Here is a 24,348-nt window from a genome sequence, read left to right as displayed (position 1 = left end):
TTACTTTTACTTGTTCAAAGGTTAGTTTAAGATGGGGACAGAAGTTCTGCAATTGGGATGGATCGACTGCAGACCGTTAAAATCAAACGATGAGATTGATGATTTACTTTCGTTTGACCTCGTGGTGGTTCCATTCCATGTTGTCATGAATCTATAATGGAAATGGACAATGCCCTTTTCGAAATCCAGCACCAGCAATGCCCCGAAGTGCTCGTTAAACCACCCCACCAACCATTTCCAGCTCTGCAATGCCCGCTTTTGCATGCTCAAATCTCTCCACACGTTTCTATCTAATCTCTCCCTCTTTCGCTCTCCCTTTTTCTAATCGTCCTCCCATTAAATGAAGGACTTCTCTCTTTCTTCATTTCTTTGTGCTCGGAACAACCTCGACCTTCGGCCTTCGCATGTAAAGCTCTCTCTCTGTGGGTCAAATCATTTTCAAGAACCAACATTCCCTTCTCTCCGTCGCTGTCTCATCTCAGTCTGCTCATTCTCTTCCCATTTCGTCTCGTTTGTGTCTCGTCCGACGTGAGTTTCTTGAAGTTCCCACAAAGAAGGACAATGTCGATCGAGCTCTTGTCCGAGAACCCAGGCACGAGCCCGAGAATCTCCTTCTCGCACGACCTACGCCTCTCCGAAGCCGTCGTCCCTCTAGACCAGCAACGCCAACATTTTAGCTCGGACTCGGCAGGAGGGACCAGCCATCTGAGCGGCCCGAGCTTCGACTTCAACTTCTCCAACAATCTCAACATCTTCGGCCACGAGCCTTCCTCCGCTGACGAGCTCTTCTCCGATGGCAAGATCGTCCCCACCACCCAAATCAAGAAACATGCTCCCCGGAACCAGCCTCTGAAACAAGAGGGTCATTCTGAGGACTCCGAGAAGCAGAGCTTGAAGAGCGAAGAGAAGCAACAGAGCGGCAACAACTCCAAGTCGTTTTGGAAGTTCAAGCGAAGCAGGAGCTTGAACTTGAGTTCTTGCGGAAGTGGGTATGGAAGGAGTTTGTGTCCTTTGCCTCTCTTGTCGCGAAGCAACTCGACCGGGTCGCCATTGAACAGCAACAACAGCAAAGAGAGCCACCACAATCATCTTCATTATCAGAAGCAGACTTGTTCTCCTAACAAGCAAGGCTTTCCACTCAAGCCATTTCAACCTTCTTCATCGTCGCCATTGTCGTCGGGTTATCAGAAACCTCCGCTGAGGAAGAGCAATAATGGCTTTCATGGGAACATCAACAACAACAATGGCAGCTTTCGGGTCAATCCAGTTTTGCATGTGCCTTCAGGGAATCTGTTCGGTTTGGGCTCCATGTTCCTCAGTGGCAAGGAAAAGAGCAAGATGAGGAAGTGATTTTTGTTTTGCGGTACAATTTTTTGTTACATCATTCGCAGAACGAGTATATCTATTATTTCTTAAGTCATTTTTTTTTCGCGTCGGTCAGGAGTTTCAACCGGTATGTTTGCGCTGTATGTATGCGTTAGATGGACTAGGAGCTTGGCCTCCATTTGTTGTATTCTGGACTTCTGACTGTGTCCCTTTTTTCCCTTCTTCGTTTTTGTTTTTCTTGGACTGTGCTGTCCGTAAATTGTAATATGTGCTCAAAGTAGTGAGGAATGGATGAGTTCAATCTTCATGGACAGTTCTTGCTGTTTTCCATTGGTTTATCGTGGAAATTGGGCCATCTGTTCTCCGGATGAGTATTAACTCTTAATTTGTGATATATATAATTTTAGTTCAAGGTACTTTCGGATGCATCTCCTGTTTGTATCATATGATCTAAGGTGGTTTAACTAGGGTAACTAAATAACCTAAATTGATAGAAAACTTGACTTGCCCGTCCCGAACAAGATTGTAATCATGATGACGAGGATCGCAGATTCTTTTTCCGTATCATGGATATTAAAATCTTTGGTTCGATCAATCCCCTCCATACATGGGAACTGCCCCATTTGTATGGAAGAAATTGGACTCGAGCAGAGAGGATGATGAACTTGGCTATCAAATTTACTTTGACTGAAGATTACTACTTAGCATTACACATCTAAAAGCACCAGCACCAACTACCAATCGATATCTACCAACAACATAACAGTAAAAATAGCAAGTAACACACTGCGTCACCAAAACAAACTCACCTCAAGCAAACATCGCACCCACATTCATCTCTTCTATGGACCCTAGTACTAAACCCAATTTTCCATCATTTGCTGAATTCCGATTGTGGTAATTTCTTTTCCTTTCCTTTTTTTTTTTTCACTTTCTTTGCTTCTTCAAGCGTCAGTTGATGGGGAGATCCCAAAAGTTTCAATGAAAAGATAGAAGGGATAAAAAGCGTTGGATTATTGAGTGGAGGGGCCAGTGGAGACATTATTGAAAAGCTTGGAGCCACATGCTTCATTTGGAGGACAAATTGACAGATAAGAATGGCTTTCTCTGCTTGTCCCCATGCTGTTCCTCTTTGGTCTTTGCTCACACATGGTCTTGCATGTTCTGGTTCTCATGGCTGAGAAAGAGACTGACCTAAAGTAGCTATTTTAGTGACATTTGCATGCCAGAAAAAATCAGGACACTTCCTCGGATTTTCCTTGGAGATGACCATTATTTGATCACCCATTTTTGTACTCTATTTTAGTGGCAGGGCGGTTGGATGCACCGGGACTATTTACCTGACAAATCGAAATAAAACATAATGCCTCGAACAACCGTTCCTCGAGGTGGCAAGATAGTTGGATGTCCAACCTAGACATATACTCACGTGTTTGCCTCAAAGGCATAAACTTCAATACTCTCTGACCTTGGTACTCATCAAAGATTTTTCTATAGTATTTTGCACGTAATTCCACAATCTCACTAATTATTGGCTAAATATGTTCAGATGGAAAGGAAAAAATAAGCAACAAAGTAGTGCGCTCGAAAGCAAATAAGCTGAAGAGAAATCATACGAATGAGAAACCCAGCAACCTGTGCCAAAATATATAGCCAGACTAAAGAAGCAATTGGATCGAAGCTACTGTCGATCAATGTTAAGGAGGATTCCTTGTTAATTACTTTGGTCTAAAACTTTTTTTAAGCTAGTGCATGTCATCTAAATAGACTGACAAAATTTCAAGATGGGTCAGTAGGACATGCAGACAAAATTTTGCAAGGTTTTTCGGCTGCATGAATAGCGCAATAACGTGAAAGAGTTCGGATAACTGACTGTACTTAGTATAATCAAGGCTTTGCAATTGTTTCTTTCTTGTTGATCAGACATATGGGAGGAATACAATATAATTCAATCAGTAATATCAAACTTTGTGATACTTATACTTCTGCCCCAAATTAAATCTGCTTATACGCTTGCTAAATCCGCTGAGCACTAATGCCCTCACAGCCTGAACTCCTTGATCCAATGCCTCATCAATCTGTATAAAAAGCCAATACCCATTAAAGAGTCCTACGAATTTTCAGCTGAATTCCTACCCTGTGACTAATCTTTAACAATCTATGTTTTGAGAACATGAGTCTTGACCCTGAAAAGAACAAGCTACATCGGCATTTAGATAAAACTATCTATATATACATATGCATAGGTATATGCATATATATTTTTACCAAGACAAAACTGTACTTATTGCTGGTTGCGAGGTGACTTTGAACTTGCGTAGTATTATAACAAAGATGCACCTGTTCACGTTCCACTGAGCTGAACTTCTGCAAAAGGAAAGCTTTCACATCCATAGTTCCTGGTGGACTCCCAATACCTGCAAGTATGATGGGTGGCAATTATTACACTACATAAATTACAAGGGGCGCTTAAAATGATCTCAAGGAACCAACCAATTGAGAGCCGAGGAAATTCTCTGCAACCATCCAAATGAGCCATCACACTCTTCATCCTGGCACAAGATAGAAGGACCATGATAATATGCTTGCAAATACGCTCTGTAGGATTTGAACCAATGACATCGGGTTTTATAGAACTAACAAACACTATAGCAGAGGGATATGCCTCTAAATCTGATCGAACATTTGTATCATGTGAAATTAGAATTCCGATGAAAAGTCGAGTTTGTTTGGCTCAAACGATGATACATATACAAGTGCTTTAATTCAAGGTCATATGGAATTTAAGTACACCAGGTATCCAAGAAATTTAATAGTTGACTCCGCATAAGGAAAAACACATAAGAAAATTTAACATAGCCTAGTCCAACTAGAGATTAAAATCAGTCACTCCTACTTCCACCAACAAAGATCTGACTAAATAAAGTAAGCAAGACACCACCCCTGTATCTATTTCATGCTATCCCACTTCCGCTGACACCTCTGTCAATGTTGTGTGTTCATTGTTTCTCCAAGGGGTGCAAATATTTGTCTTTTGTCTCGCATTTAAAACCTTTCTATTGGTCCAAACAGCCAAACTCTTTGAAGTATTTCAACAGATGAATTTTGTTGAATTACCTCCGGACGATATTTATAAACATTCCTTTTAATCCAAAATGCAAGCACCACAAGCACCATATAAAGGATCATGCCATCCCATTAGATCAAATAAGGTCTTTTTTCCAAGAAAAGAAGTACCTAGGTTAGTTATTAAGCATAAAAAAGCAGCTACGGGCGTCCCAGTAAGCCAGTTACGACCCATGGAGGCACAAATTTGCTTCATTGACACGCTTATTCCTTTCTTGGGCATGAAAATGAACCCAAAGTGCAAAAACTCCAGCATCAATAGAGAAGTTGTTAGAAAGTCCAACCCAAAAGCTTAAGCTATTAGGTGGAGGGAAACCATATGAATATAAAGAGCATTTAGGACCCGTTGTCAATCGATGTAAGGATAATATTTCAACACCCCCACTCATGTGGCTGATACTATGTTAAAAGTCCAATCCAAAAGCTTAAGCTATTAGGTGGAGGGAGACCACATGAATATAAAGAGCATTTAGGACCCGTTGTCAATCGATACGGGATAATATTTCAACAAAAGTGTCGACATAGGTATCAGAAAATGTCCAAATCATGCCCATTATCCATACAAATTATTCCGATTTGGCCATGCATTCATCCACACTGATTGCATTAAATTGATTAAGATTCAAAGGAAGCCTTTCCCTTCCTGCCATCAATTTTACTTGCTCGGTAATTACAACTAATAAAGGATATAATTCGAGTGACAGACCAAGGGATCAATTAAGTTTTGATGCTCAAGAGAAAAGCTGCTGTAGAATACACAGACAAGCTGGAAAATAGTATTAAAGAAGCTATACCCGCTGTGCTGACCATGTCCTCCTTTGGGTTGTAGCCTCATAACACCATTGGGTAAGCTCATCTCATCATAAACCTGCACAGACCAATAAAACTTACATAGTATCAAGAGGAAAAACTGAGGGTAATATTAAGTGGTCCTTCCACAAATAGCAGAGTTACACATAATTACCAACAAAATATGTCGAAGAGGAATCTGGTAGTATGTTGCAAGCGGTGCAACCTGAATGAAAAGGAGTGAAAACATTGAAAATAGGAACTCCCAGTCTTTCGTGACTAAAGATGAAATAAGCCCTAGGTCCATAGTTTAACAGAAGAAATGGAATAAGCTGAAGATGGTAAAAAATCAAGATATATCAAGATAAAGCAACAGCGAAGAAAGAGAAGGCCCTAAAGACCCAAAAATTGGACGCACTACATCATACTTGCATATAATGCAACTCCAATCAACAACCATACACGAAAGTTTCAGTCAATAAAGACATGTATTTTGCACTGATATTCTCCAGCCAGGTGGTACAACTTTTTTATCAACTACCCTGAAATAGTCCTCCTTAACACAAAGCACACACTCCCAGCTCATTATCGCTTCAAACGAAAAAAAAAATGCTTAGCTCGTACAATCAATATTTTTGTCATAGTGTATATCAAAGCTGTGAAGAAGAAGCTGGATGGCTAATCAAAATTTTCCTTAAAAGCTTTCTAGTCAGCTGTCAATATACAAGAATTGATACTAAGAAATTCTTATGACTCCCAATAAGATGGTCACATTAAAACTTATCCTTCTTGATAAACCATTGAAATGAACTATCCATTTTTTAAAATTTTCTTCTCCGCTGAATAAAAGAGAATTTCATTCTGCATGAGAAGAAATGAAACTCAAAAGCAAATATGGCTGCTCATTGATCTTAGTCCGTCACCATATCCAAACCTAATATACAAATTTTGAATGATATTATGAGAGTATCAAGTTGCTCCAGGCCAATTTTCAAGTCAGAACCCAGGAAGAAAAGCAAAAGGGATAAAAATGATGTCCTAACATTGTTGAAATCATCGAACTTTTAGCAAATATATTGCCGAAACTTAAGAGTTTCCATTCACAAATCACCATTTGGTGTTCAGTTGCCAGTTATACTTATGAAACCGTCTGAGCTCTGAAACTAAGAAGCCGAAAAGTTCAAATGCCTAGAAACCATATAAAACATATAGATCATACGAAAAGAATGCAGCATCTATAATGGTACCATTATGCCAGCAAATATGGCAGCTGAAAAAAGGAACCAGATAAATATATGCTACGTAGGATGGGAACTAACAGATTCTCCGATGAAGTTCATATATGCTTGAGGCTTGGCCAACACTAATGGCACCTCTCCAATACAACCTGCACTGATGATCAAAGGACGTCCAATTGATCAATCTTGAGGAGAATTTTAAAGCCCTAATCATGCTTCCGCAAGTAAATGCCAAAGTATCAAGAAGGACAAGGAAAAACGGATTAATCAACTACCTATTCCAATCAAGGCTTTTGACTGAATTGTGTTTAACAGTATGCCCTCGGCTTGCGATATGCGCTCGATCATTTCAAAACCAACCTAACAAACAGACAAGGATTTAGATAAATATAAAGATCGATGAAAGCAAGCGGCATCTAGCTGTGTCATCAATCATTTTATGCAAAAAACTGTCATCAATTACATTATGCCTTGTGCCATGGTACTTATTCCCAGGATTTCCCAATCCAACAACCAACCAAGGAGTATATTCCACTTTGAATCTGCTGTCACTATCTGGCAATGAAGCAGAGACACGAAGCATCGCCGGAACTGTGTGTCGCGGGCGTATACGGGGACCTTGAAGACTTGGTGGACATGTGCTGGTTCTAGGGACTGAACCTGAATGCAACATGACCTGCACATCCACAACCCTGATACACTTCATTTATCCTAATCATAACAACACTTCCGCAGCAACCCAGTAGAAGCAAACACGACATCCATTGGTTCCACGGTTACAATTATACACCAACACGGGATTGCAGAATTCAAATGCGTAAACCCAGTAATTTGGTAATGTCATGAGCTGAGACGCAAGATAAGCCAAAAGGCTTCGGTGAGCAGAGAGGCAGAAAAACAAGAACTTTCAAAAAGAAAAATCAAGAAATCAAGAGGGTTTCGCCCGAAGATGAATAACAATCTAGTGAAATAAACTTTACCGTTGAATTACGGAGAAAAGGCCTTCAAGGGAAGATGCGATGAGCAGATGACTCGCGGAGAAGAGGCGAAGCTGCTGGAGGCTTGCTCTGGCTCGTGGTTTCATGCAGGCTGAAAGATATTTCGGAGATTTTTTTTTTCTTTTGGCCAAATATTTTGGAGGTCGAATTTGGTCTTATTGATATTTACTTTCAAAGTCCTAAAACTTTTTTGCAAAAGTGTGATTGAATACCTAAAATTTATTAAATTGGTGCAATCAAATTTTTCCGCTAACATTATAAATTTAGCTAACAAAAAATAGTGACGTGACATTTGTTTATTTTTTCTCTCTCCTGCTTGTCGTTTTTATTATTTTCTTTCTCAAATCGTTCTTAAATTAGATTGAAAATGATGAATTTTTCTTAAAAAATCCAAGCTAAAAAAAAAAAAGGGGGCCTTAGCCCTCGCTAGAAAGGGTCAGCAAAGGTTGCGGGGGCATTGCCGATGGTAGGCAGGGGCTGGCCCTTGCCAGCTGAGGGAGGGCACAACCCTCTCCTCAAATCTAGGCGAGGGTCGTTCATATTCTTTTATCTAATTTACGGATTGAAAGCAATTTCTGCAAAAGAGAGAGGATTTTTTGTTCATCAAAAGCCGAGGTAAGTTATATTTATGCTCTTACTTGATTTTCTCTTTAGATTGGGTCCTCAAGTTTCCGCTTTTGCGGGCCCATTTTCTAGTAGCTATACTGCTTACAACTTGCGAATTTTGGTTTGTTTATGATGTTATTACTTTTAGTTTTCATTTATTTCGCGAAAAATGTGATATTTTTGAAAAATATTTTTCAAGACGGAAAATGATTTTATTTTTAAGTATTTGGCTGAAACCTGAAAATGAACTTGAAAATATTTTTCACTATTTGTTATGAAAAATCTGATTTGATTTTCATTCATGCACTCCTTTTAATAATTTTTATTTTTAAAAAATCTCAATTTTTAATTACGTTTCTTTTCTCATTTTTCTTTTTCTTCTTTTCCTTCTTCTGGCTAGCGATCGGCCATAGGCGAGGGACAAGGCTCGCCTCGGGCCATTGAGGCTTGAGCTCGCTAGATTCTGGCAAATCGAGCATTGCCAGCCTCGGGCGAGGCTCCACCTTGTCAGATCCGGCAAGGTCGAGCTCCCCCGAAGATGATGAGTTCGAGACCTCGCAAGTCTCGGCGAGGTCGAGCTCGCCACAACTCGCTGACCTCTAGCAAGGCCTCGAGCTCGCCCAAGGCCGGGGAGCTCAAGCCTTGCTAGATTGGCAAGCTTTGAGTGCGCTAGAGGTCGACGAGGTCGAGCTTGCTGCGACGACCTCCACCTTGCCAATCTGTGGTGAGACCTCGAGCTTGCTGAGCTTGGGCGAGCTTATCCCTCCCTCGTGGCCGGCCATCAACTGAGGAAGAAGGAAAAAGAAAAAGAAAGAAAATAAAAGAAAATTAAAATATTGATTTAATTTTTTTTTATAAGAACGAATGTCTCATTAACTAAGAACCTGAGCCCAAGCACAAGAGACTTGCACTCAGCCTTTGTGAGCCTAAGCCTAAGTGCTAAGGACTAGAGCTCGAGCACCCAAACATGGTATTTATGGACCCGAGCTTGGGTGTCGAGACATCGGGCATAGACACCAAGGCTTCGGGCCTAGCCTTGATGGACCGGGGCGTTGGCGTTGGGGCACTGGGGTCCCAGGTTGGCCTTGATGGACTTGGGCTCGGGCGCCGGAGACTTAGTCCTGAATGCCGGGTATCCGAGAATCAACGTTGGGGTTTCTGTGCTCAAGTGTAGAGTTTGAGGTCTAAGAGTCAATACATAATAATATTTTGAAAAAAAGTTTTCCGATTTTTAAAAGAAAATCATTTTCGGAATTTAAGCATAAGTTTTTCATCAAAACATTTTCTATTAACTCATTTTCATAAGCGAACCAAACGCCGGAAAAAGAGGAAAATATTTTTCACAAAACAAACGGAGCCTTAGTCTTTCGGTCGACATATCGGAGGTCGATGATGATAAGGCCAACTAGTGTGAGTTCAGATATTTCTTCTTCAATTAATAAAAATCTAATTTGATCTTTTTTTTATATCTAATTTAAGTAAGATTTTGATTAAAAGATGCCGCATTAGCATATTTCGTTAACCAAATTGACTGAGTTAACGGAAGGACTTGATTACATCAATTTGATCAGTTTTTGAACTTGATTGTGATAGAGCAAATCTCTCATGATAGAGCAATCTTCCGTAATTTGTGATAATCACGTTGATAAGGTCAATCTTCAATCTGTGCCAATCCCGTTGATAGAGCAAATCTTTTACAATCTGTACTAATATTGTAGATTCTTATCTTTTGTAAAATCTTTTCAATTGTTATTCTCCCGCTCATGTACATATCATAAATATAATACAAATCTCCATACCGTTGAGTGTGCGATCAAATTCAGATTCATACTCTTTCACGGTATCAAATCTTCTAAATTTTTTTTTTTCATCTTGTTTCTATTCTTCATTACAATGTCTTCTTCGTCCATATCCTCCAACACCATTACCTTCACCATCGCTGCTAACTCTACATACTTGTTAGCCACCTCCCAACCACCCTTTGCGCTCGATAATATATCTCATGTTCTCCAAATCAAGTTAGATCGCACCAACTACCTTCTGTGGCGAGCACAGTTTCTACCTTTATTTCGTCTTCATGGGTATCTTCACTTTGTAGATGGTTTGTATCCTTGTCTAGCACCCACTATTGCTACTGCCAATAATACTGTGACCGAAAACCCGGATCATACTGCATGGCATTATCAAGATCAGCTCATCCTCTGCTGCATCCTCTCCACTCTTATTGAATCAGTTTTCTCACACATTGTCGGTCTTGACACTTCTCATGATGTGTGGACTTCGCTTGAGAAACTTTATGCTCCTCAATCTCAAGCTTGCATAATGCAATTAGAATTTCAGCTTCGATCTCTAAAGAAGGGCTCTCTTTCCATGGAAGCCTTTGTTCAAAAAGCCAAAAACATTGTAGATCATCTTTCTGCGGCTGCTCATCCCATCTCTGATTCCCAATTAATTCTCAGCATCCTTGGTGGCCTGGGTTCGGAGTATGATACATTCGTTACCTCAGTTACATCTCGTCTCGATCCACTACCTCTTGATGACTTTCTTGGCCTTCTTTACAATCAGGAAGTTATTCTTCAAAGCCGCACTTCCGAATCTCCAATAGAGTCTTCTCCAATTGTGAATGTTGCAGTCAAAATATCTGATGCCTTCAATACTCCCTCCAATGGTCGAGGACGTGGTCGAGGACGAGGACATGGCCGAGGTCGTGGTCGTAATTTTGGAGCTTATTCTCATTCTCGCATTATCTGTCAGGTGTGTAGTCATACAGGTCACTCGGCTCTCCAATGCTACCAGCAATTTAATCCTGGCTATAAAGCTAATACCAACTCTCCATCTGCGATGTATACCTCTTCAACCAGTGAGTCGTTTAATCCATATTGGTACCCAGACTCTGGTGCCACTCATCATCTTGCGGCTGATATGGCAAATTTGAACATTCGGAACGACTATTCTGGCACCGATCAAGTCCGCACGGCAAATGGGTCAGGTTTGCAAATATCACATATTGGTTCTTCCATCTTACATTCTCCTATCCGTCTTTTAATCTACGAACTGTTTATCATGTTCCATCTGTCAAGAAGAATCTATTATCTGTTTCTCAATTTACCAAAAACAACGATGTGGTATTTGAATTTCATCCTACTTTCTGTTGTGTCAAGGATCGATCCTCGAGGAACCTCCTGCTCAAAGGCCAGAATAAGAATGGACTCTATTGTCTTAATAATGCACGTACCACCAATAAGGATTCTCTGCAGTCAAATAAATCATCGCCAGCTTCATCCTGCTTCATTGGTGAACGAGTTTCTGCTTCTATTTGGCATGAGCGCTTGGGTCATCCGACTGCTCGCATCACTTCTTCAGTTATTTCAAAGCATGGCCTGCCAATATCTGCTTCTTCCTCATCTAGATTTTGTGAATCATGTCACTTGGGCAAGTCACGTCGTCTTCCCTTTACTAGATCATTAACCACTTGTAATGCTCCTTTGGAAATACTTTATTTTGATCTATGGGGACCATCTCCCGTTACGTCAATGAATGGTTTTCGTTATTACATCATTTTTATTGATGCTTATAGTGGATACACATGGCTTTTTCCACTTACTGTGAAATCTGATGCTCTCTCTACTTTTGTGCATTTTAAATCCCAAGCGGAAAAATATTTCAACTGCAAGATCAAGACCCTTCAAACTGATGGAGGTGATGAGTTTAAGAAATTTGATCCTTATCTTCGTCTTCATGGCATCCTACTGTTAGTGGTCTGCCCTAAGAATCAATCAAGGTTGATACTCTAATATTAGTTGTGGATTAGGTTGTGTCAGAAAACCGATCTTCACTATACTTAGGTAGTCATAATGTCTTGCTAGAGACCGCTTATGACTTGTGGGCCAAAAGGGTTTTGTGCACACTGCTAATGTGTAGTGAACCTACAGGGTCGCACACAATCGCGAACGGACTTCATATTTTCTGTGCGCCTTGATCTACTTCAGAAGTAGATTTATTCTCCTATTTAAATTATCTACGCGGTCGTGCGCGTTATGAGATAACGTTACATGTACGATTGGAGGTGGATAGTTTGGGCGGGCCCAAATAGCCCGGCCCATTAGGGTTTCCTATGAGGCTATATATATAGATATAGATAGTGAGAGAGTCTCACGTCAGATGACGCACGCCTCCGTGCCTCCATAGAATACGGAAACCCTAGAGAGAGTGTCTCCAGGAGAAACTCTACGATAGAGAATCGTTCTCTATTCGGCGTTCAAGAAAAGGAACTTCAAGATCTTTCGCTAGCACGTGGATCGTTGGAGAATTCCGTTCGCGTGTGTGGATACCGGTAGAGGCGCAACACTTGGGGCGCTTATCCCGACACAATCCGGTGCCGATTTATCTTCGATATGCAAAGGTACGCGTCGAAATTCCCTTTCGATTTCAATATACACATGGATCCTGTCTGGGGTTCTATATTCCGCTGCGTTATTTTTCGTTGATGAACCCTACATCCTACACCGTCTCTCATGCCTGCACACGCCAGAACAAAATGGTCAGGCTGAGCGCAAACACCGTCACGTTGTAGAAATTGGCATCACATTGCTTACCCGAGCTTCTGTTCCTCGTCTATATTGGACTGATGCTTTCCTCACTGCGGTCTTTCTAATTAACCGCATGCCTACAACGGTGTTGTGTGGATTGTCTCCTTATGAAAAATTATTTGGCCAGAATCCCAATTATCTACAGTTGTGTGTTTTTGGATGTGCATGCTATCCTTGGCTGCGCTCTTATACTCTCCATAAACTTGATGACTGAACAATGCAATGTATCTTCATTGGCTATTCTCCTCATCACCGTGGCTATCGTTATCTGCATCGTAGCACTGGCCGAATATATATTTCTCGCCATGTGGTTTTTCAGGAGCACTTGTTCCCGTTTGCTCAATCAAACTCTGGTCAATTGTCCTCACCATCGCCAAGTGCCCATGTTTGCATTGGTTATTCCTCTATTAAACCCCTAGCTTCAGGGGGTGTCCACTACTACATCACTTCCGTTAAGTCCGTCGAATATCATGGGCAACTCCTCATCACAACTTCAACAATCATGCACTTCCACAATTCCATGTGAATCATCTTCTCCAGAAGCTCCACCCTTACCATCTTCTCATCCTCAACCACCAACTTCTACCCATCCAATGGTCACTCGTCTAAAAAATAACATCCGTAAACCAAAGGCTTTTCTCTCAACTAAGCACCCACCGTGTTCTTGTTTTCACTCAAGCTTGACACCAAGTGAACCCACTTGTTTTTCCGTTGCAAACAAAGACCCTAACTAGCAACAAGCTATGGCTAGTGAATTTAATGCTCTCATTCAAAATGGCACTTGGAAACTGGTTCCTCGTCACCCTTCCATGAATGTGGTCAACTGCAAGTGGATTTATCGCCTAAAACCAAGGCTGATGGCCCCATCGATAGATGCAAAGCATGACTCGTTGCGAAGGGCTTTACTCAACAGGCTAGCTTGGACTATGATGAAACTTTCAGTCCAGTTATCAAACCGACAACGATTCAAGTTGTTCTCTCATTAGCCGTTACATATAACTAGTCTCTACGCCATTTGGACATCAAGAATGCATTTCTCCATGGCACCATTAAAGAAGAAGTCTACATGAAGCAGCCCCTAGGATTTATTGATTAACGTTATCCTGGCCATGTATGTCGTCTTTGGAAAGCTCTATATGGGCTAAAACAAGCTCCACGGGCCTGGTTTTCTCAGCTAAGCTCATATTTATTATCTATCGGATTTGTGGCCTCCACTGCTGACTCTTCATTATTCATTCAACATAAATCTAACGACATTCTACTTCTTCTCATCTTGTTGACGATATTATTATTACCAGGAGCTCTACCTCCTCCATCACCGAATTAATCACTCAACTTGGCACTGAGTTTACAATCATTGATTTGGGAAATCTATCATACTTTCTTGACATTGAAGCCCATTGATCCTCTACTGGGCTGTCCCTCACTCAATCCAAGTATGCCACTGCTCTTCTCACTCGCACAGGCATGGCCGATGCAAAACCTTGCTCATCACCTATGGCTCCCTCAGCTTCTAAGTTGTCGAAGCAAAGTGGTGAACCACTGACCGATGCCTCCGCATATTGGAGCACAGTTTGGGCATTGCAATACCTTACCCTTACCAGGCCAAATCTATCATTTGATGTCAATAAAGTGTGTCAATTTATGCATTGTCCAACTATCGATCATTGGTCAGTTGTCAAACGGATTTTGCGCTATCTCAAAGCTACTATTCATCATGGGATTACTTTGAGGCCTATGCGCCAACTGACCTTCACTGTGTTTACAGATGCTGACTGGGCCAGCTGCCCTGACGACTGAAAGTCTACTAGTGGCTATTGCATTTATTTTGGTCCCAACTTGGTTTCCTGGAGTTCTAAAAAGCAACCAACTGTTGCTCTGTCTAGCACTGAATCATAATACAAAAGGGGTGGCTAATGCAGCCTCTGAATTACTATGGCTATTACAACTCCTCCGAGATCTTCGATACACTCTCCATCGGTCACCTCTTGTTCTTTGTGATAATGTAGGGGCAATCTATCTGGCCACAAATCCCATCTTCCATGCACGAACCAAGCACGTGGAAATTGACTATCATTTTGTTCATGATTTAATCAGCAAGAAGCAGTTGGAAGTTCGCTTCATTCCTACTCAGGTGCAAACGGCTGATGTCATGATAAAACCTCTATCCATATCCCGATTTCTTGTTTTATGTGACAAGCTCACAGTGACTCCGCCACCGTTTCTCTTGAGGGGGTGTGATAGAGCAAATCTCCCATGATAGAGCAATCTTCCGTAATCTGTGATAATCACGTTGATAACGTCAATCTTCTGCAATCTGTGCCAATCCCGTTGATAGAGCAAAACTTTTACAAACTGTACTAATATTGTAGATTCTTACCTTTTATAAAATCTTTTCAATTGTGATTCTCCCGCTCATGTATATATTATAAATATAATACAAATCTCCACACCATTGAGTGTGCGATCAAATTCAAACTCATACTCTTTCAGATTATACTTTTTGAAAGTTTTAGATTTTAATCGCACTTTTGTAATAAGTTATAGGACTTTTATTGTACTTAAACTTTTTATGTGAGTTCGTACCTATTTCATAAACTACACTACCTTAAAGCTGGGTGTTGTAACTTTCTAAAAGCTACTGCTGTACCAAATAGCTTAGTCTAAAAGCAAAGACGACGAAAGCTACTGGACCGATGACAAAAATATTTTAACCTATATTTATTAAGATGAGTCACCACAAATTTAAAGCATGGGTGGATTTTAAAGTTAAAATCTCAAAACATATGGGTTTTAGCGGCCGTTATAAACCCACTTTCAACCCATATAATAAATAGCTCAGGCTTAGCTTACTTGGTCATTCTTTGCTAGTCTCTTCTTTCTCCCTCTTCAATTTCGTGACATGTGACCTTTTCCCTTTGTTTGCTCTACTTCCACCATCTTTAGGTTTTCTTCAACCTCTAGCTTGCAACTTCATACTACTGTGACATATTGCACTTCAAGGAAACCCAAACTTTCACCCTTATCTTTACGCTCCCGTCCATAACTCGACCCCCGAGCTCCCTTACTATCTTGACAAGTCGGTTCATGGAGTAGCTCATTCTTTGAAGGCAAAAATTTATGGAAAAAAAGTTACTAAAAATGGATTTCTAGTTAGGTCGGGTTTGGATTAGGTACGGATTAGATTGGGTTGGGAATGGATCACTAAATTTGCATTGAATATAAATAGATCAAAACGGATTAAATTGATCAATTTAGGTTGGATCATTTTTTACTCGGTCCAAACTCGATCCGGCCATTTTTGACTCGGTCCAAACTCGATCCGGCCAACATGTTTGAGTGGCGGCTTGACACTGGCTGTGCGTGCTCACTGCTGGACTTCGCTCGGGCAAGTAGAGAGTCAATTAACTATGTAAAGGTTTCTTCTTAACTTTTGCACGATTTCCTTCATTTCCTTAGTTGGGAATGGCGCTAGATTGACAGGTCCACTAATTAGAGCGGCTATTATAGATGTTCCAAACCCCATTCGACACAAATTTTTGACAGCTGTGATCATTATGATGGCTCAAATTTATCTTCCTAATTGAGGCATAAATAACTGTCATTTTGATTATATATCCAGACGCGAGATGTCAATCATATGTATTTTAATAATACCCGTGACAATTAGAGTTGATGATTGCACGTGATCTTTTCTTGTCTTTGTGAGCAATATAGGCTCTACTGGGTCGGCTAAGTTGTCCTCCATTAAAGTTTCTTGAGCTGTATAAACGATGAGTGACTTCCGATCATATTTTACCCTTTGAGTTTGAGCCCGCTAATCATTACCAGCCTTGAAATTAAAGTTCATTTGGGGGAAAAAGTCAATGTGACAAAGCCAAACATTATCAATGCATTTCCTATATGTCGAGTTCCTTAGTCAACTTTTCCTTTAGGCTGTAAAAGGTGGGAAAGATTCAAACTTAAAGATCTAGTGCCTTACAAGTTTTCACTCATTTTTACGACAATTTCTCACTTGATGTGGATGATATTTGAGTACACAAGAAAAAAGTCTGCAAATTGTACATGTTCCAATACTCAAACTCCACATTTTCTTGGTACTAAATGGATCGACTTGAAAATTACCAAATGAAATTACAAGTTACGTAGCAGCAGGTCCAAGACTCAAATGCAGATCCAACCCCAAACCCTTCTTCTCGATCTGAGAGGAAGGCCGACCACCATGAGCTCTCACTTCATCAAGCAAAAACGACCTTGTCGCTGTTGCAGCTGTCTCGCCAACACTGCCTCCACTCACGTGCCTCCCAGGAATGCGAGACGACCCTCCAGTGAAATACAAGCCGACACCGTTCGCAACTTGGAACGAAGGCGTGTGGCCGGTGTGTGGAAGGATCAGCCACGGAGGGGTCCCTGCTGGCGAAAGGTGCGGGGCCAGGAGGTGGTGTGGCTGGGTGAAGGTGGACATGAATGGGTTGTGCAGCTTCCGGCCTTCGGCGGCAGCGACTCGCATCTGAGCGCGCTTCAGGAGCTGGCGCTCCTTCTTGTGCGCGTTCTGGTGGCCGCCCAAGGCCTGCGAGTTGGCGAACTCACGGCAGCAGTACTGGCACTCGAACTTCCGGCCGTCGGATTCCGGCGACCCGGATGATGAAGACTTTGTTGAATTCGAATTCGAATCATCTCCAAGAATATTTTCTTTTGTGCTCTCTTCCAGCGGTGGTGATGATGATATGTCGATGCCAAAGAGCTTTAGTGGTGTGATGTTATTGCTAGTGATGTTAGTAGTAAATGGCTTGGTTTGGAGAGAGTAGTCTATTTCCGCCATCAGAGAGAGCGAGAGAGGGAGTGTGTTTAGAAGAACAGTATGAGACAAAGGAGCATGAAAATGTGGAAAGACTAAGTAGCTAATAGGTGATTTGAGTGGTTGAATGTGTTGAATATATAAAGATCTGATATGTTACGCTGGTGTGTTACAGTTGCAAGAAACTGATGATTGACAAAGACAAGAAAAGAGAGAGAGAGAGAGAGAGAGAGAGAGAGAGAGAGAGAGAGGGTTGGTTATGAAGAAAGCAAGTCTTGTTATTGGGAAGATGACACAGTGCAAGAAAACTCATTGATGAGCCATCAAAAGAACACTTCAAGGTATGGCGTTATCAAACAAGAAACCCAAGAAATTATGTTTGTCAGATACATGTGTGTCTGTGTGAGAGACCCAAAGAATAAAGCAACACGAGGGCGTGTCTTAGATGTATTATGGTCCTATGAGTACGACTAGCTCAATAATTTTTAATTTACATTACATCATACATTATTAAATAGGGAGAAAGTAATGTAGTAGGTTCGAACCTACTTTTGCACCGAATGGCACTCTAACAAAGCGAAACCCATCTGTTGACTTGATCATCACAAGTTTGCTAGATCAGTGTTCCATATTGGCCGGTTTGTTTCTAATTAAATGTCAAAGAGAAGAGGTTAACTAGTGAAAATATTACGAGAACTCAACTTATGACCCTCCTTCCAAACGGATCTTGTCCGGCGACCACTCAACTTCCCTATTCACGAGCACCATCGTGTGTGGTACAATTATAATTATACGTGCGCGAGCGTGTGTAGAGACGAGACATGGTATATAACATAAGAAAAGGCCTTAGCCATAAAGATCAACCTTTGCTGTGTGGTTGTGCAAATTTCGATTTTATCTAATTAAAAAATCATCTTTTTTTGGCATGGACATGAAGTTAATGCAAGGCTATCTCTTTCTAAACGACCTCTCATCTGCCTAAGTTCTCTTGATCATGTGGACTTTGTAAGGTAGGCAAGAGGTTTGGAGAGAGACTTCCACGACACAATATATGCAATCATTTAACCAAAACATGTTAGTTCAAGAAAACTAAACAAGACCCATCTTTGTCAAGTAAGTGGGGTTTACATGATGTTCGGGGGGGTGTTAAGAAAGATAGGGAAAGGTCCACAATGATGGGTGCTTAATTTGTCCTTTGCATGCTTGCGTGATTGACGACGGGTTCTTAGGTTTTGTTTATAGAGGGAAAATCTCTTCGAATCTTACTAACCACCGTGAATTAAGGGGGGCTTCGATGTTGCCATGGCTTAGTCCCTTTTCACACGCCACTTCTGTATGCTGTCGTTGTCTGCAGAATGTATATTTTATGCATGCATCACCTGCAAGTATGCAAAATGTTGAATCCACCCCTTCACTGGGTGTCCACACGTAAGATTTTTTACGGTTTCTTTTCTCAAACTTGATTAATTGAGCAGTGTGTGGCACTACATTCAGACAAAGTAGAGTGATAGAGAATCTCCATCCGAGAAGATGATGCATGTCATCAATGTTGGCCTCTCATCCTCTAACCCCCTTTAGTATATCTGTATTCGTCATGTTCCGTACGATCATATGGACCGGGTTCTGTTGGCATTACAATTTCGAAAAAAATCAGCTGTGTGTGTCGACGTCCTAAATATGTGATACCAAGACACTTTAAAAGGAGCGATGACATTGAAAACAAAAGTTGGCTACTACGCAAAGTCACTAAAATGATCTGCTATCATTTTGGGAAGTAGTGATGTATCATGATGACAAATTTACGGATTATACGAGGATTTTCATTTGATGTTGCTTAATGGGGACATGACCAATGAAGAACATATAGAGATGTCAAAGAGGGTCTCGCTCATTGGACCAAAATTATAGCCAAGATAATCATCAAATCCAGCTAAGTTAGTAGCTAAAACCGACCTATCCTGTCGGGTTCTTCACGTGGAAACTATTTGAACAGAGGGACAGTGTAACTTGTTTAGTTTCTTCCCTTAAATTAGCTTAATTTGACTACTTCCTGTTGGCCATAGAGCTTCATTTGACTGTAGCTCTCTGATTTTTGTACGCTACAGATGAAGTTAAATGGACGTGGAGCCGGATGCATCAAGCACTGCGTCGTCATTGGATCCCAAAAGCCATGTGGACTCCACAGATTCGATGATGACTTGATGCGATGGAACTTATTATACAGAGAAATAGTTCAATCGCATAAGCCTTCTTGGAGCTTACTATGCGTCCCTAAAATAAATTTTTGCCAAACATCTCTTTTTGCAACAATTTTCTACCTCCCAAAATCATTAAAACTCTATTGTTTTTGGTTCAAAGTCATGATATAAACAACCGAAAAATAGACGATACACCGCCAGGGTAAAGTAATACGTTATAATAATTCATAAACAAAACTCTCTCATTTATATCATTGTGAATTCGTACGGTAATCTATGTAGTGTACACAATCTCATGCACATACCTGTCCTAATCTAAGTGAATACTTAGTATATCTCTATTTGCACAAAAAAAAGTCCATTTTTTTGTTATTATTGACATGTAATAACTTGAAGAATCGAAACCTTGAAGAATTGACAACTTGAAGAGATCGACAAAAAGTGGTGTCGATAATTTCATATGCAACTGTAAAAAGAGTAACTGTCATCGTAGTAGAATAAAACAACTATCAAGATAATGGAATCAATATAACCGTTTGGTGACAAAAAGTGGTGTCGATAATTTCGGATGCAACTGTAAAAAGAGTAACTGTCATCGTAGTAGAATAAAACAACTATCAAGATAATGGAATCAATATAACCGTTTGGTAATTGTTCGCAACCTCTCTTTTTAACCTTCTTCGTAATCTCCCTTTGTAGACAACCGTCGATTATAGGCTTTAAATAGCCACATCATGCTCTTCGAAGTCCCCCCCGGCACAAATCAAACAAATTACTATCTTTCAGTTATCTTTACTTTCATGCACTATACTTTTATTTTTCAGACTCGTGTTGTTGATTAAATTCCAGCTTGTATCTCTATCTTGAGTGTTGCGTTGTCGATTAAATACCAGCATAATATCTTTGTGCTCTTAGGCTTTATCGTTAATTAAATTCCAACACAATTTGTTTACACTCAATTCCGTTGTAGTGACTGTACTTTACAAGCCTTGTCATCCATTAAATTTTGGCACAGTTTGCACTTGTATAAACTTTTTTGAGTTGAAGTGGTCGATTTCCTTATGTACCAATGATATTTCCTGTTCGAAGTCGGCGCAAAATCTATCTCCTTCAAATAAAAATCGAAGAACGACTTTTGGTGAAAGGTATTTCATCGCGGGAGAAATTCCAGGAAAACGTTTTTTTGGCACACCTGGTAGGACCGGTGTGGCTGATTTGAGGAAATACAATGTGCGAACAAAGAATCAACTCGATCCTAACAATGCTGGTGGTAATAACTCGCCAACAGAGCCTGCTAATGACATAGTGGGACGTTCTAAGTCATTGATTGCACAACCGGTGGCAGAGCATGAACAAGATGGATATGTCAACATTCGAAAACAACTCACCGACGAGCAGAGAAGGCAGTTGGAGCCGAGTCTTGTAGTATTGGCTACCATGAGAAGGATGCTTGAGGAACACCAGAAAAAATCGACTAACCACATGATGAAATACCTCATCGACGTGGTCAAGCCGATCATTGTGAAACCGTTCATGAGGTCATACATGGGCCTGGAACATTAAGCCATTCAATTCAGATGCAGGTAAATCCTACCAATTCTACACTTGTTGGGTATGTTCCCTCATCAACTGCTGCTCAAGATACTTTTGGTACTGTCGGACAAGTTGTACCACCCTCACCATCGATTAGGATTTTACAGAGGGTCGAAACTACTAGTGCGACCTAGACCTATGGGCTATGCCTATTAGTGGAGGCAATTTGCCTAACCCTCTTCAAGTTAACATAGGTGGTAACAATAATGGCAATTTGGCAAATCAAAATACTCAACAAAATATGCCATTGCCAAATTTGGAAAATATACAACCAATTAGACCAATACCTCTTGTCGACAATGAAATGCCAGTTGGAATAGTGCATCAGCTTAACCTAGCACATGCCCCATATAGGCCTAATATTGTGATCGACAATCAAGGAAGACCACCATCTTCGCCTAGGGGGCAAGATGGTGAAAGACCCTTAGCAGAAGCAATGGTTGTGTTCAATCTAGCATATGTTCCCCAAAGGCGTAATGTAGCAATCGACAATCAGGTTAGACTGCCAAGTTACCTAGGGGGCAGCCTGGTCTAGTAGTCCCCGATCAAGACCGTCAACAAGTCCAGTTGTTAGTGCATCAAGCAATGCAATGCCTATGCATTGATGCTAGGAACATCAGGCCTGTGTACAGAAAGCCATATCCAGACTAGGTGGATGTAATCCCTTATCCCAAAGGTTTCAAGATACCTTACTTCCACCTATTCTCTAGTGTGGACAATCAATCGACAGTTGAACATGTTAGTCGATTTGCTGCGCAATGAGGAGATGCGTCTCAAGTTGTTTGCTAGAAGTTGAGATTGTTCCCTATGTCACTATCCAAGACTGCTTTTACTTGGTATACTTTGGCAGCCAATTCTATTCATGCTTGGGAGTAAATGGAAACACAATTCCATACCTAATTCTATATGTCCATCCCCAATATATCAATTGCAGATTTGGCTTGTATGACGCCGTTGAACAACGAATCAGCGGATCAATTTGTGGCTAGATTGAAGACGGCTAGTAATAGATGTCTTAATTTACTCCCAAAGAAAGAATTCACAAACTTGGCATGCAGTAGAATGAAATTCAAACTTAGAGAAAAATTTGAAAGCCAAAATTTTGCCGATATATTCCAATTAGCAACAAGAATGTCGAAGTATGAACAACTACTTGAGAACAAAGATAGAGGGCCATATGAAGACTTCACTCAAAACTTTCCTTTTGTGGAAAGATATGAGCCATATGATGAATCTGAGAAAGATAAAATTCGATAAGAAATAATCAAATTTGCTGATGACAACGGGGCCTATGATGGCTCTTGGTTAGCTAATTTAAAATAATTAATTGATTAATGAATGATTCAATTCTTTAAAAGGGGGCATTTGTTTGCACCAAAAAATGTCCAATTTTTTGTTATTATCGACATGGGATAACTTGAAGAACAACAACTTGAAGGAATTGATAAAAAGTGGAATCGACAATTTCGGATGCAACCGTCAAAGAAGTTACCGTCGACGTAGTGGAATAAAGCAACCGTCAAGATAGTGTAGTCACTGTAATCATTTGGTAACTGTTTGTAACCTCTATTTATAACCTCCCTTTGTAACTTCCCTTTGTAACTTCCCTTTATAACTTTTCTTTGTAACCTTCTTTTGTAATCTCCATTGATAACAGTCGATTGTAGGCTTTAAATAGCCATATCGTATTGTTCGGAGGCCTCTCCACGCACAAATCAAACAAATTTACTATCTTTCTGTTATCTTTACTTTCCTGCATTGTAATTTTATTTTCAGACTTGCGTTGTTGATTAATTCTTGTGTATTTCTTAGTTGTGGTTTTCAGATTTGCATTATCGATTATATTCCGGCGTGTATTTCTATCCTATGTGTTGCGCTTTAGCGTAATAAGTTTGCATTTTTAGATTTTGTCGTCGGTTAAATACCGGCAAAATTTGTTCATGCTCGGTTCCGTTGTAATGACCATACTTTATAAGCTTTTTCGTCGATTAAATACCATTTCAATTGATGTGGTTGATTTCCTCATTTACCTATGATATTTCTTATCCGGAGTCAGCGCAGAACCTATTTTCTTCAAATAAAATCGAAAAACGACTTTCAGTGAAAGGTATTTCGTTGCGGAAGAATTCCGGCTAAACAATCTCATAACTATTCTTTTCTTTTTGGGGGTGGGGGTTCACGATGATCATCATCATTTAACATTTTCTTCGTTAGAATTTCTTCCATCAGCATGCTTTATTCCAACCTACACCTTTGTTCTCAATTTTTCCAACAATCACTTCGTGTTCTCTCCTCTGATCTCTCCTTGTTTCACACCCCATAGCATTCATCACCACGCACCAGATTTTCTTTCATCTGGTGTTCTTGCCCCTTCCTAATCAAAGAATTAGGTGGGACTTAGCGATGGAAACAAATAGCATGCACACTTCGGAAAAGGCTCCTGATAATGATGCAACACTTGGTTGAAAAGCATGTGCTCTTGGGTACGGAGTCTCACTCCCACCTAACTGACAAATGGTCTCGTGACAAAGCTTCACGTTCTTCGCATCGAGGAGACAAGAAATTGACTCTAACCCTCTCAAGTTGAAGCCCAAAACATGGGTTTTGTATCGCTTCCAAGTTACACACACTTCTCTCATCTAACCGTATATGGCGATGATATGCATCTTTACGTAATCCCAGTTAATGGTGATGGGACCTAATCAAAGAGACATAATGTTCACAACACGTGTCAGTGACGAAAGCGTTGTCCTCTTATAAGAAATTAGGACAAGAAAAGAGAAGATTGAGCACATGGTGGTGGTGTTACCTAATCCAATGTATGGAAAACTTGTCGATGAAGTCTCTCCCTCTTTCTCTAGAATCTCTTTTCTTCCTTTCTGAGATCACTTACTTGATGCCCCCCATTCGGAATATTAAGTTAATAACCAATGAATATAGATATTTAAACTCTGCTGGAAATTTCGATAAATAAATAAAAAAAACTCTGCTTGAAATCATACAGAAATTTTATTCATTATATGTAGATTCCAATGTATCCGTCTCTCAAACGAGCAAACTCGTCTAGAATAACTTCTTTCAGACCAA

At 40.5% G+C, this 24,348-nt stretch overlaps 3 protein-coding genes across 5 annotated transcripts; 1 reads left to right on the top strand and 2 right to left on the bottom strand.

Annotated features, from left to right (window-relative positions):
* Positions 1–145: 145 nt before the first annotated feature.
* On the top strand, positions 146–1,639 carry LOC115681430 (uncharacterized). The gene has a single exon (XM_030605379.2). It carries the CDS (start codon positions 562–564, stop codon positions 1,348–1,350), a length of 789 nt encoding a protein of 262 aa, XP_030461239.1. The 5' UTR covers positions 146–561; the 3' UTR covers positions 1,351–1,639.
* Positions 1,640–3,185: 1,546 nt separating this feature from the next.
* Positions 3,186–7,597, bottom strand: LOC115681429 (chloroplastic group IIB intron splicing facilitator CRS2-B, chloroplastic-like). 3 transcript variants are annotated; one of them, XM_056306944.1, is made up of 9 exons: positions 7,460–7,597; positions 6,943–7,171; positions 6,755–6,839; positions 6,561–6,628; positions 5,417–5,467; positions 5,247–5,320; positions 3,820–3,878; positions 3,667–3,743; positions 3,186–3,512 (listed from the first exon to the last, which is right to left on the bottom strand). In XM_056306944.1, the coding sequence occupies exons 1-9, from the start codon at positions 7,561–7,563 to the stop codon at positions 3,477–3,479; spliced, it is 783 nt and encodes a 260-aa protein (XP_056162919.1). In that variant the 5' UTR covers positions 7,564–7,597; the 3' UTR covers positions 3,186–3,476. The 3 variants fall into 3 exon arrangements, with proteins under 3 accessions (XP_056162919.1, XP_030461237.2, XP_030461238.2); XM_030605377.2 differs by having other exon boundaries at positions 3,186–3,404; XM_030605378.2 differs by having other exon boundaries at positions 3,186–3,404; positions 6,943–7,155; positions 7,460–7,594.
* Positions 7,598–16,693: 9,096 nt separating this feature from the next.
* Positions 16,694–17,595, bottom strand: LOC115681427 (zinc finger protein 6). The gene has a single exon (XM_030605374.2). It carries the CDS (start codon positions 17,492–17,494, stop codon positions 16,814–16,816), a length of 681 nt encoding a protein of 226 aa, XP_030461234.1. The 5' UTR covers positions 17,495–17,595; the 3' UTR covers positions 16,694–16,813.
* Between the last annotated feature and the right edge of the window lie 6,753 nt (positions 17,596–24,348).

Source organism: Syzygium oleosum, unplaced genomic scaffold (genome assembly GCF_021117445.2).
Source record: "Syzygium oleosum isolate NSW1041296 unplaced genomic scaffold, Sole_v2.1 Sole_v2.48, whole genome shotgun sequence".
In the NCBI taxonomy this organism is placed as follows: Eukaryota; Viridiplantae; Streptophyta; class Magnoliopsida; order Myrtales; family Myrtaceae; genus Syzygium; species Syzygium oleosum.
This window is presented reverse-complemented; position numbering and strand designations above follow the sequence as displayed.

What these genes read in the sequence shown, in the direction of transcription:
- LOC115681427 (XM_030605374.2), bottom strand. Translation starts at nt 17,494, where the DNA reads ATGGCGGAAATAGACTACTCTCTCCAAACCAAGCCATTTACTACTAAC.
- LOC115681429 (XM_030605377.2), bottom strand. Translation starts at nt 7,563, where the DNA reads ATGAAACCACGAGCCAGAGCAAGCCTCCAGCAGCTTCGCCTCTTCTCC. An exon ending in AAAAGCCTTGATTGGAATAG is followed by an intron (nt 6,629 to 6,754) that starts GTAGTTGATTAA and finishes TCATCAGTGCAG; the next exon opens with GTTGTATTGGAGAGGTGCCA. An exon ending in GCTCAGTGGAACGTGAACAG is followed by an intron (nt 3,405 to 3,666) that starts GTGCATCTTTGT and finishes CTTTTTATACAG; the next exon opens with ATTGATGAGGCATTGGATCA.
- LOC115681430 (XM_030605379.2), top strand. Translation starts at nt 562, where the DNA reads ATGTCGATCGAGCTCTTGTCCGAGAACCCAGGCACGAGCCCGAGAATC.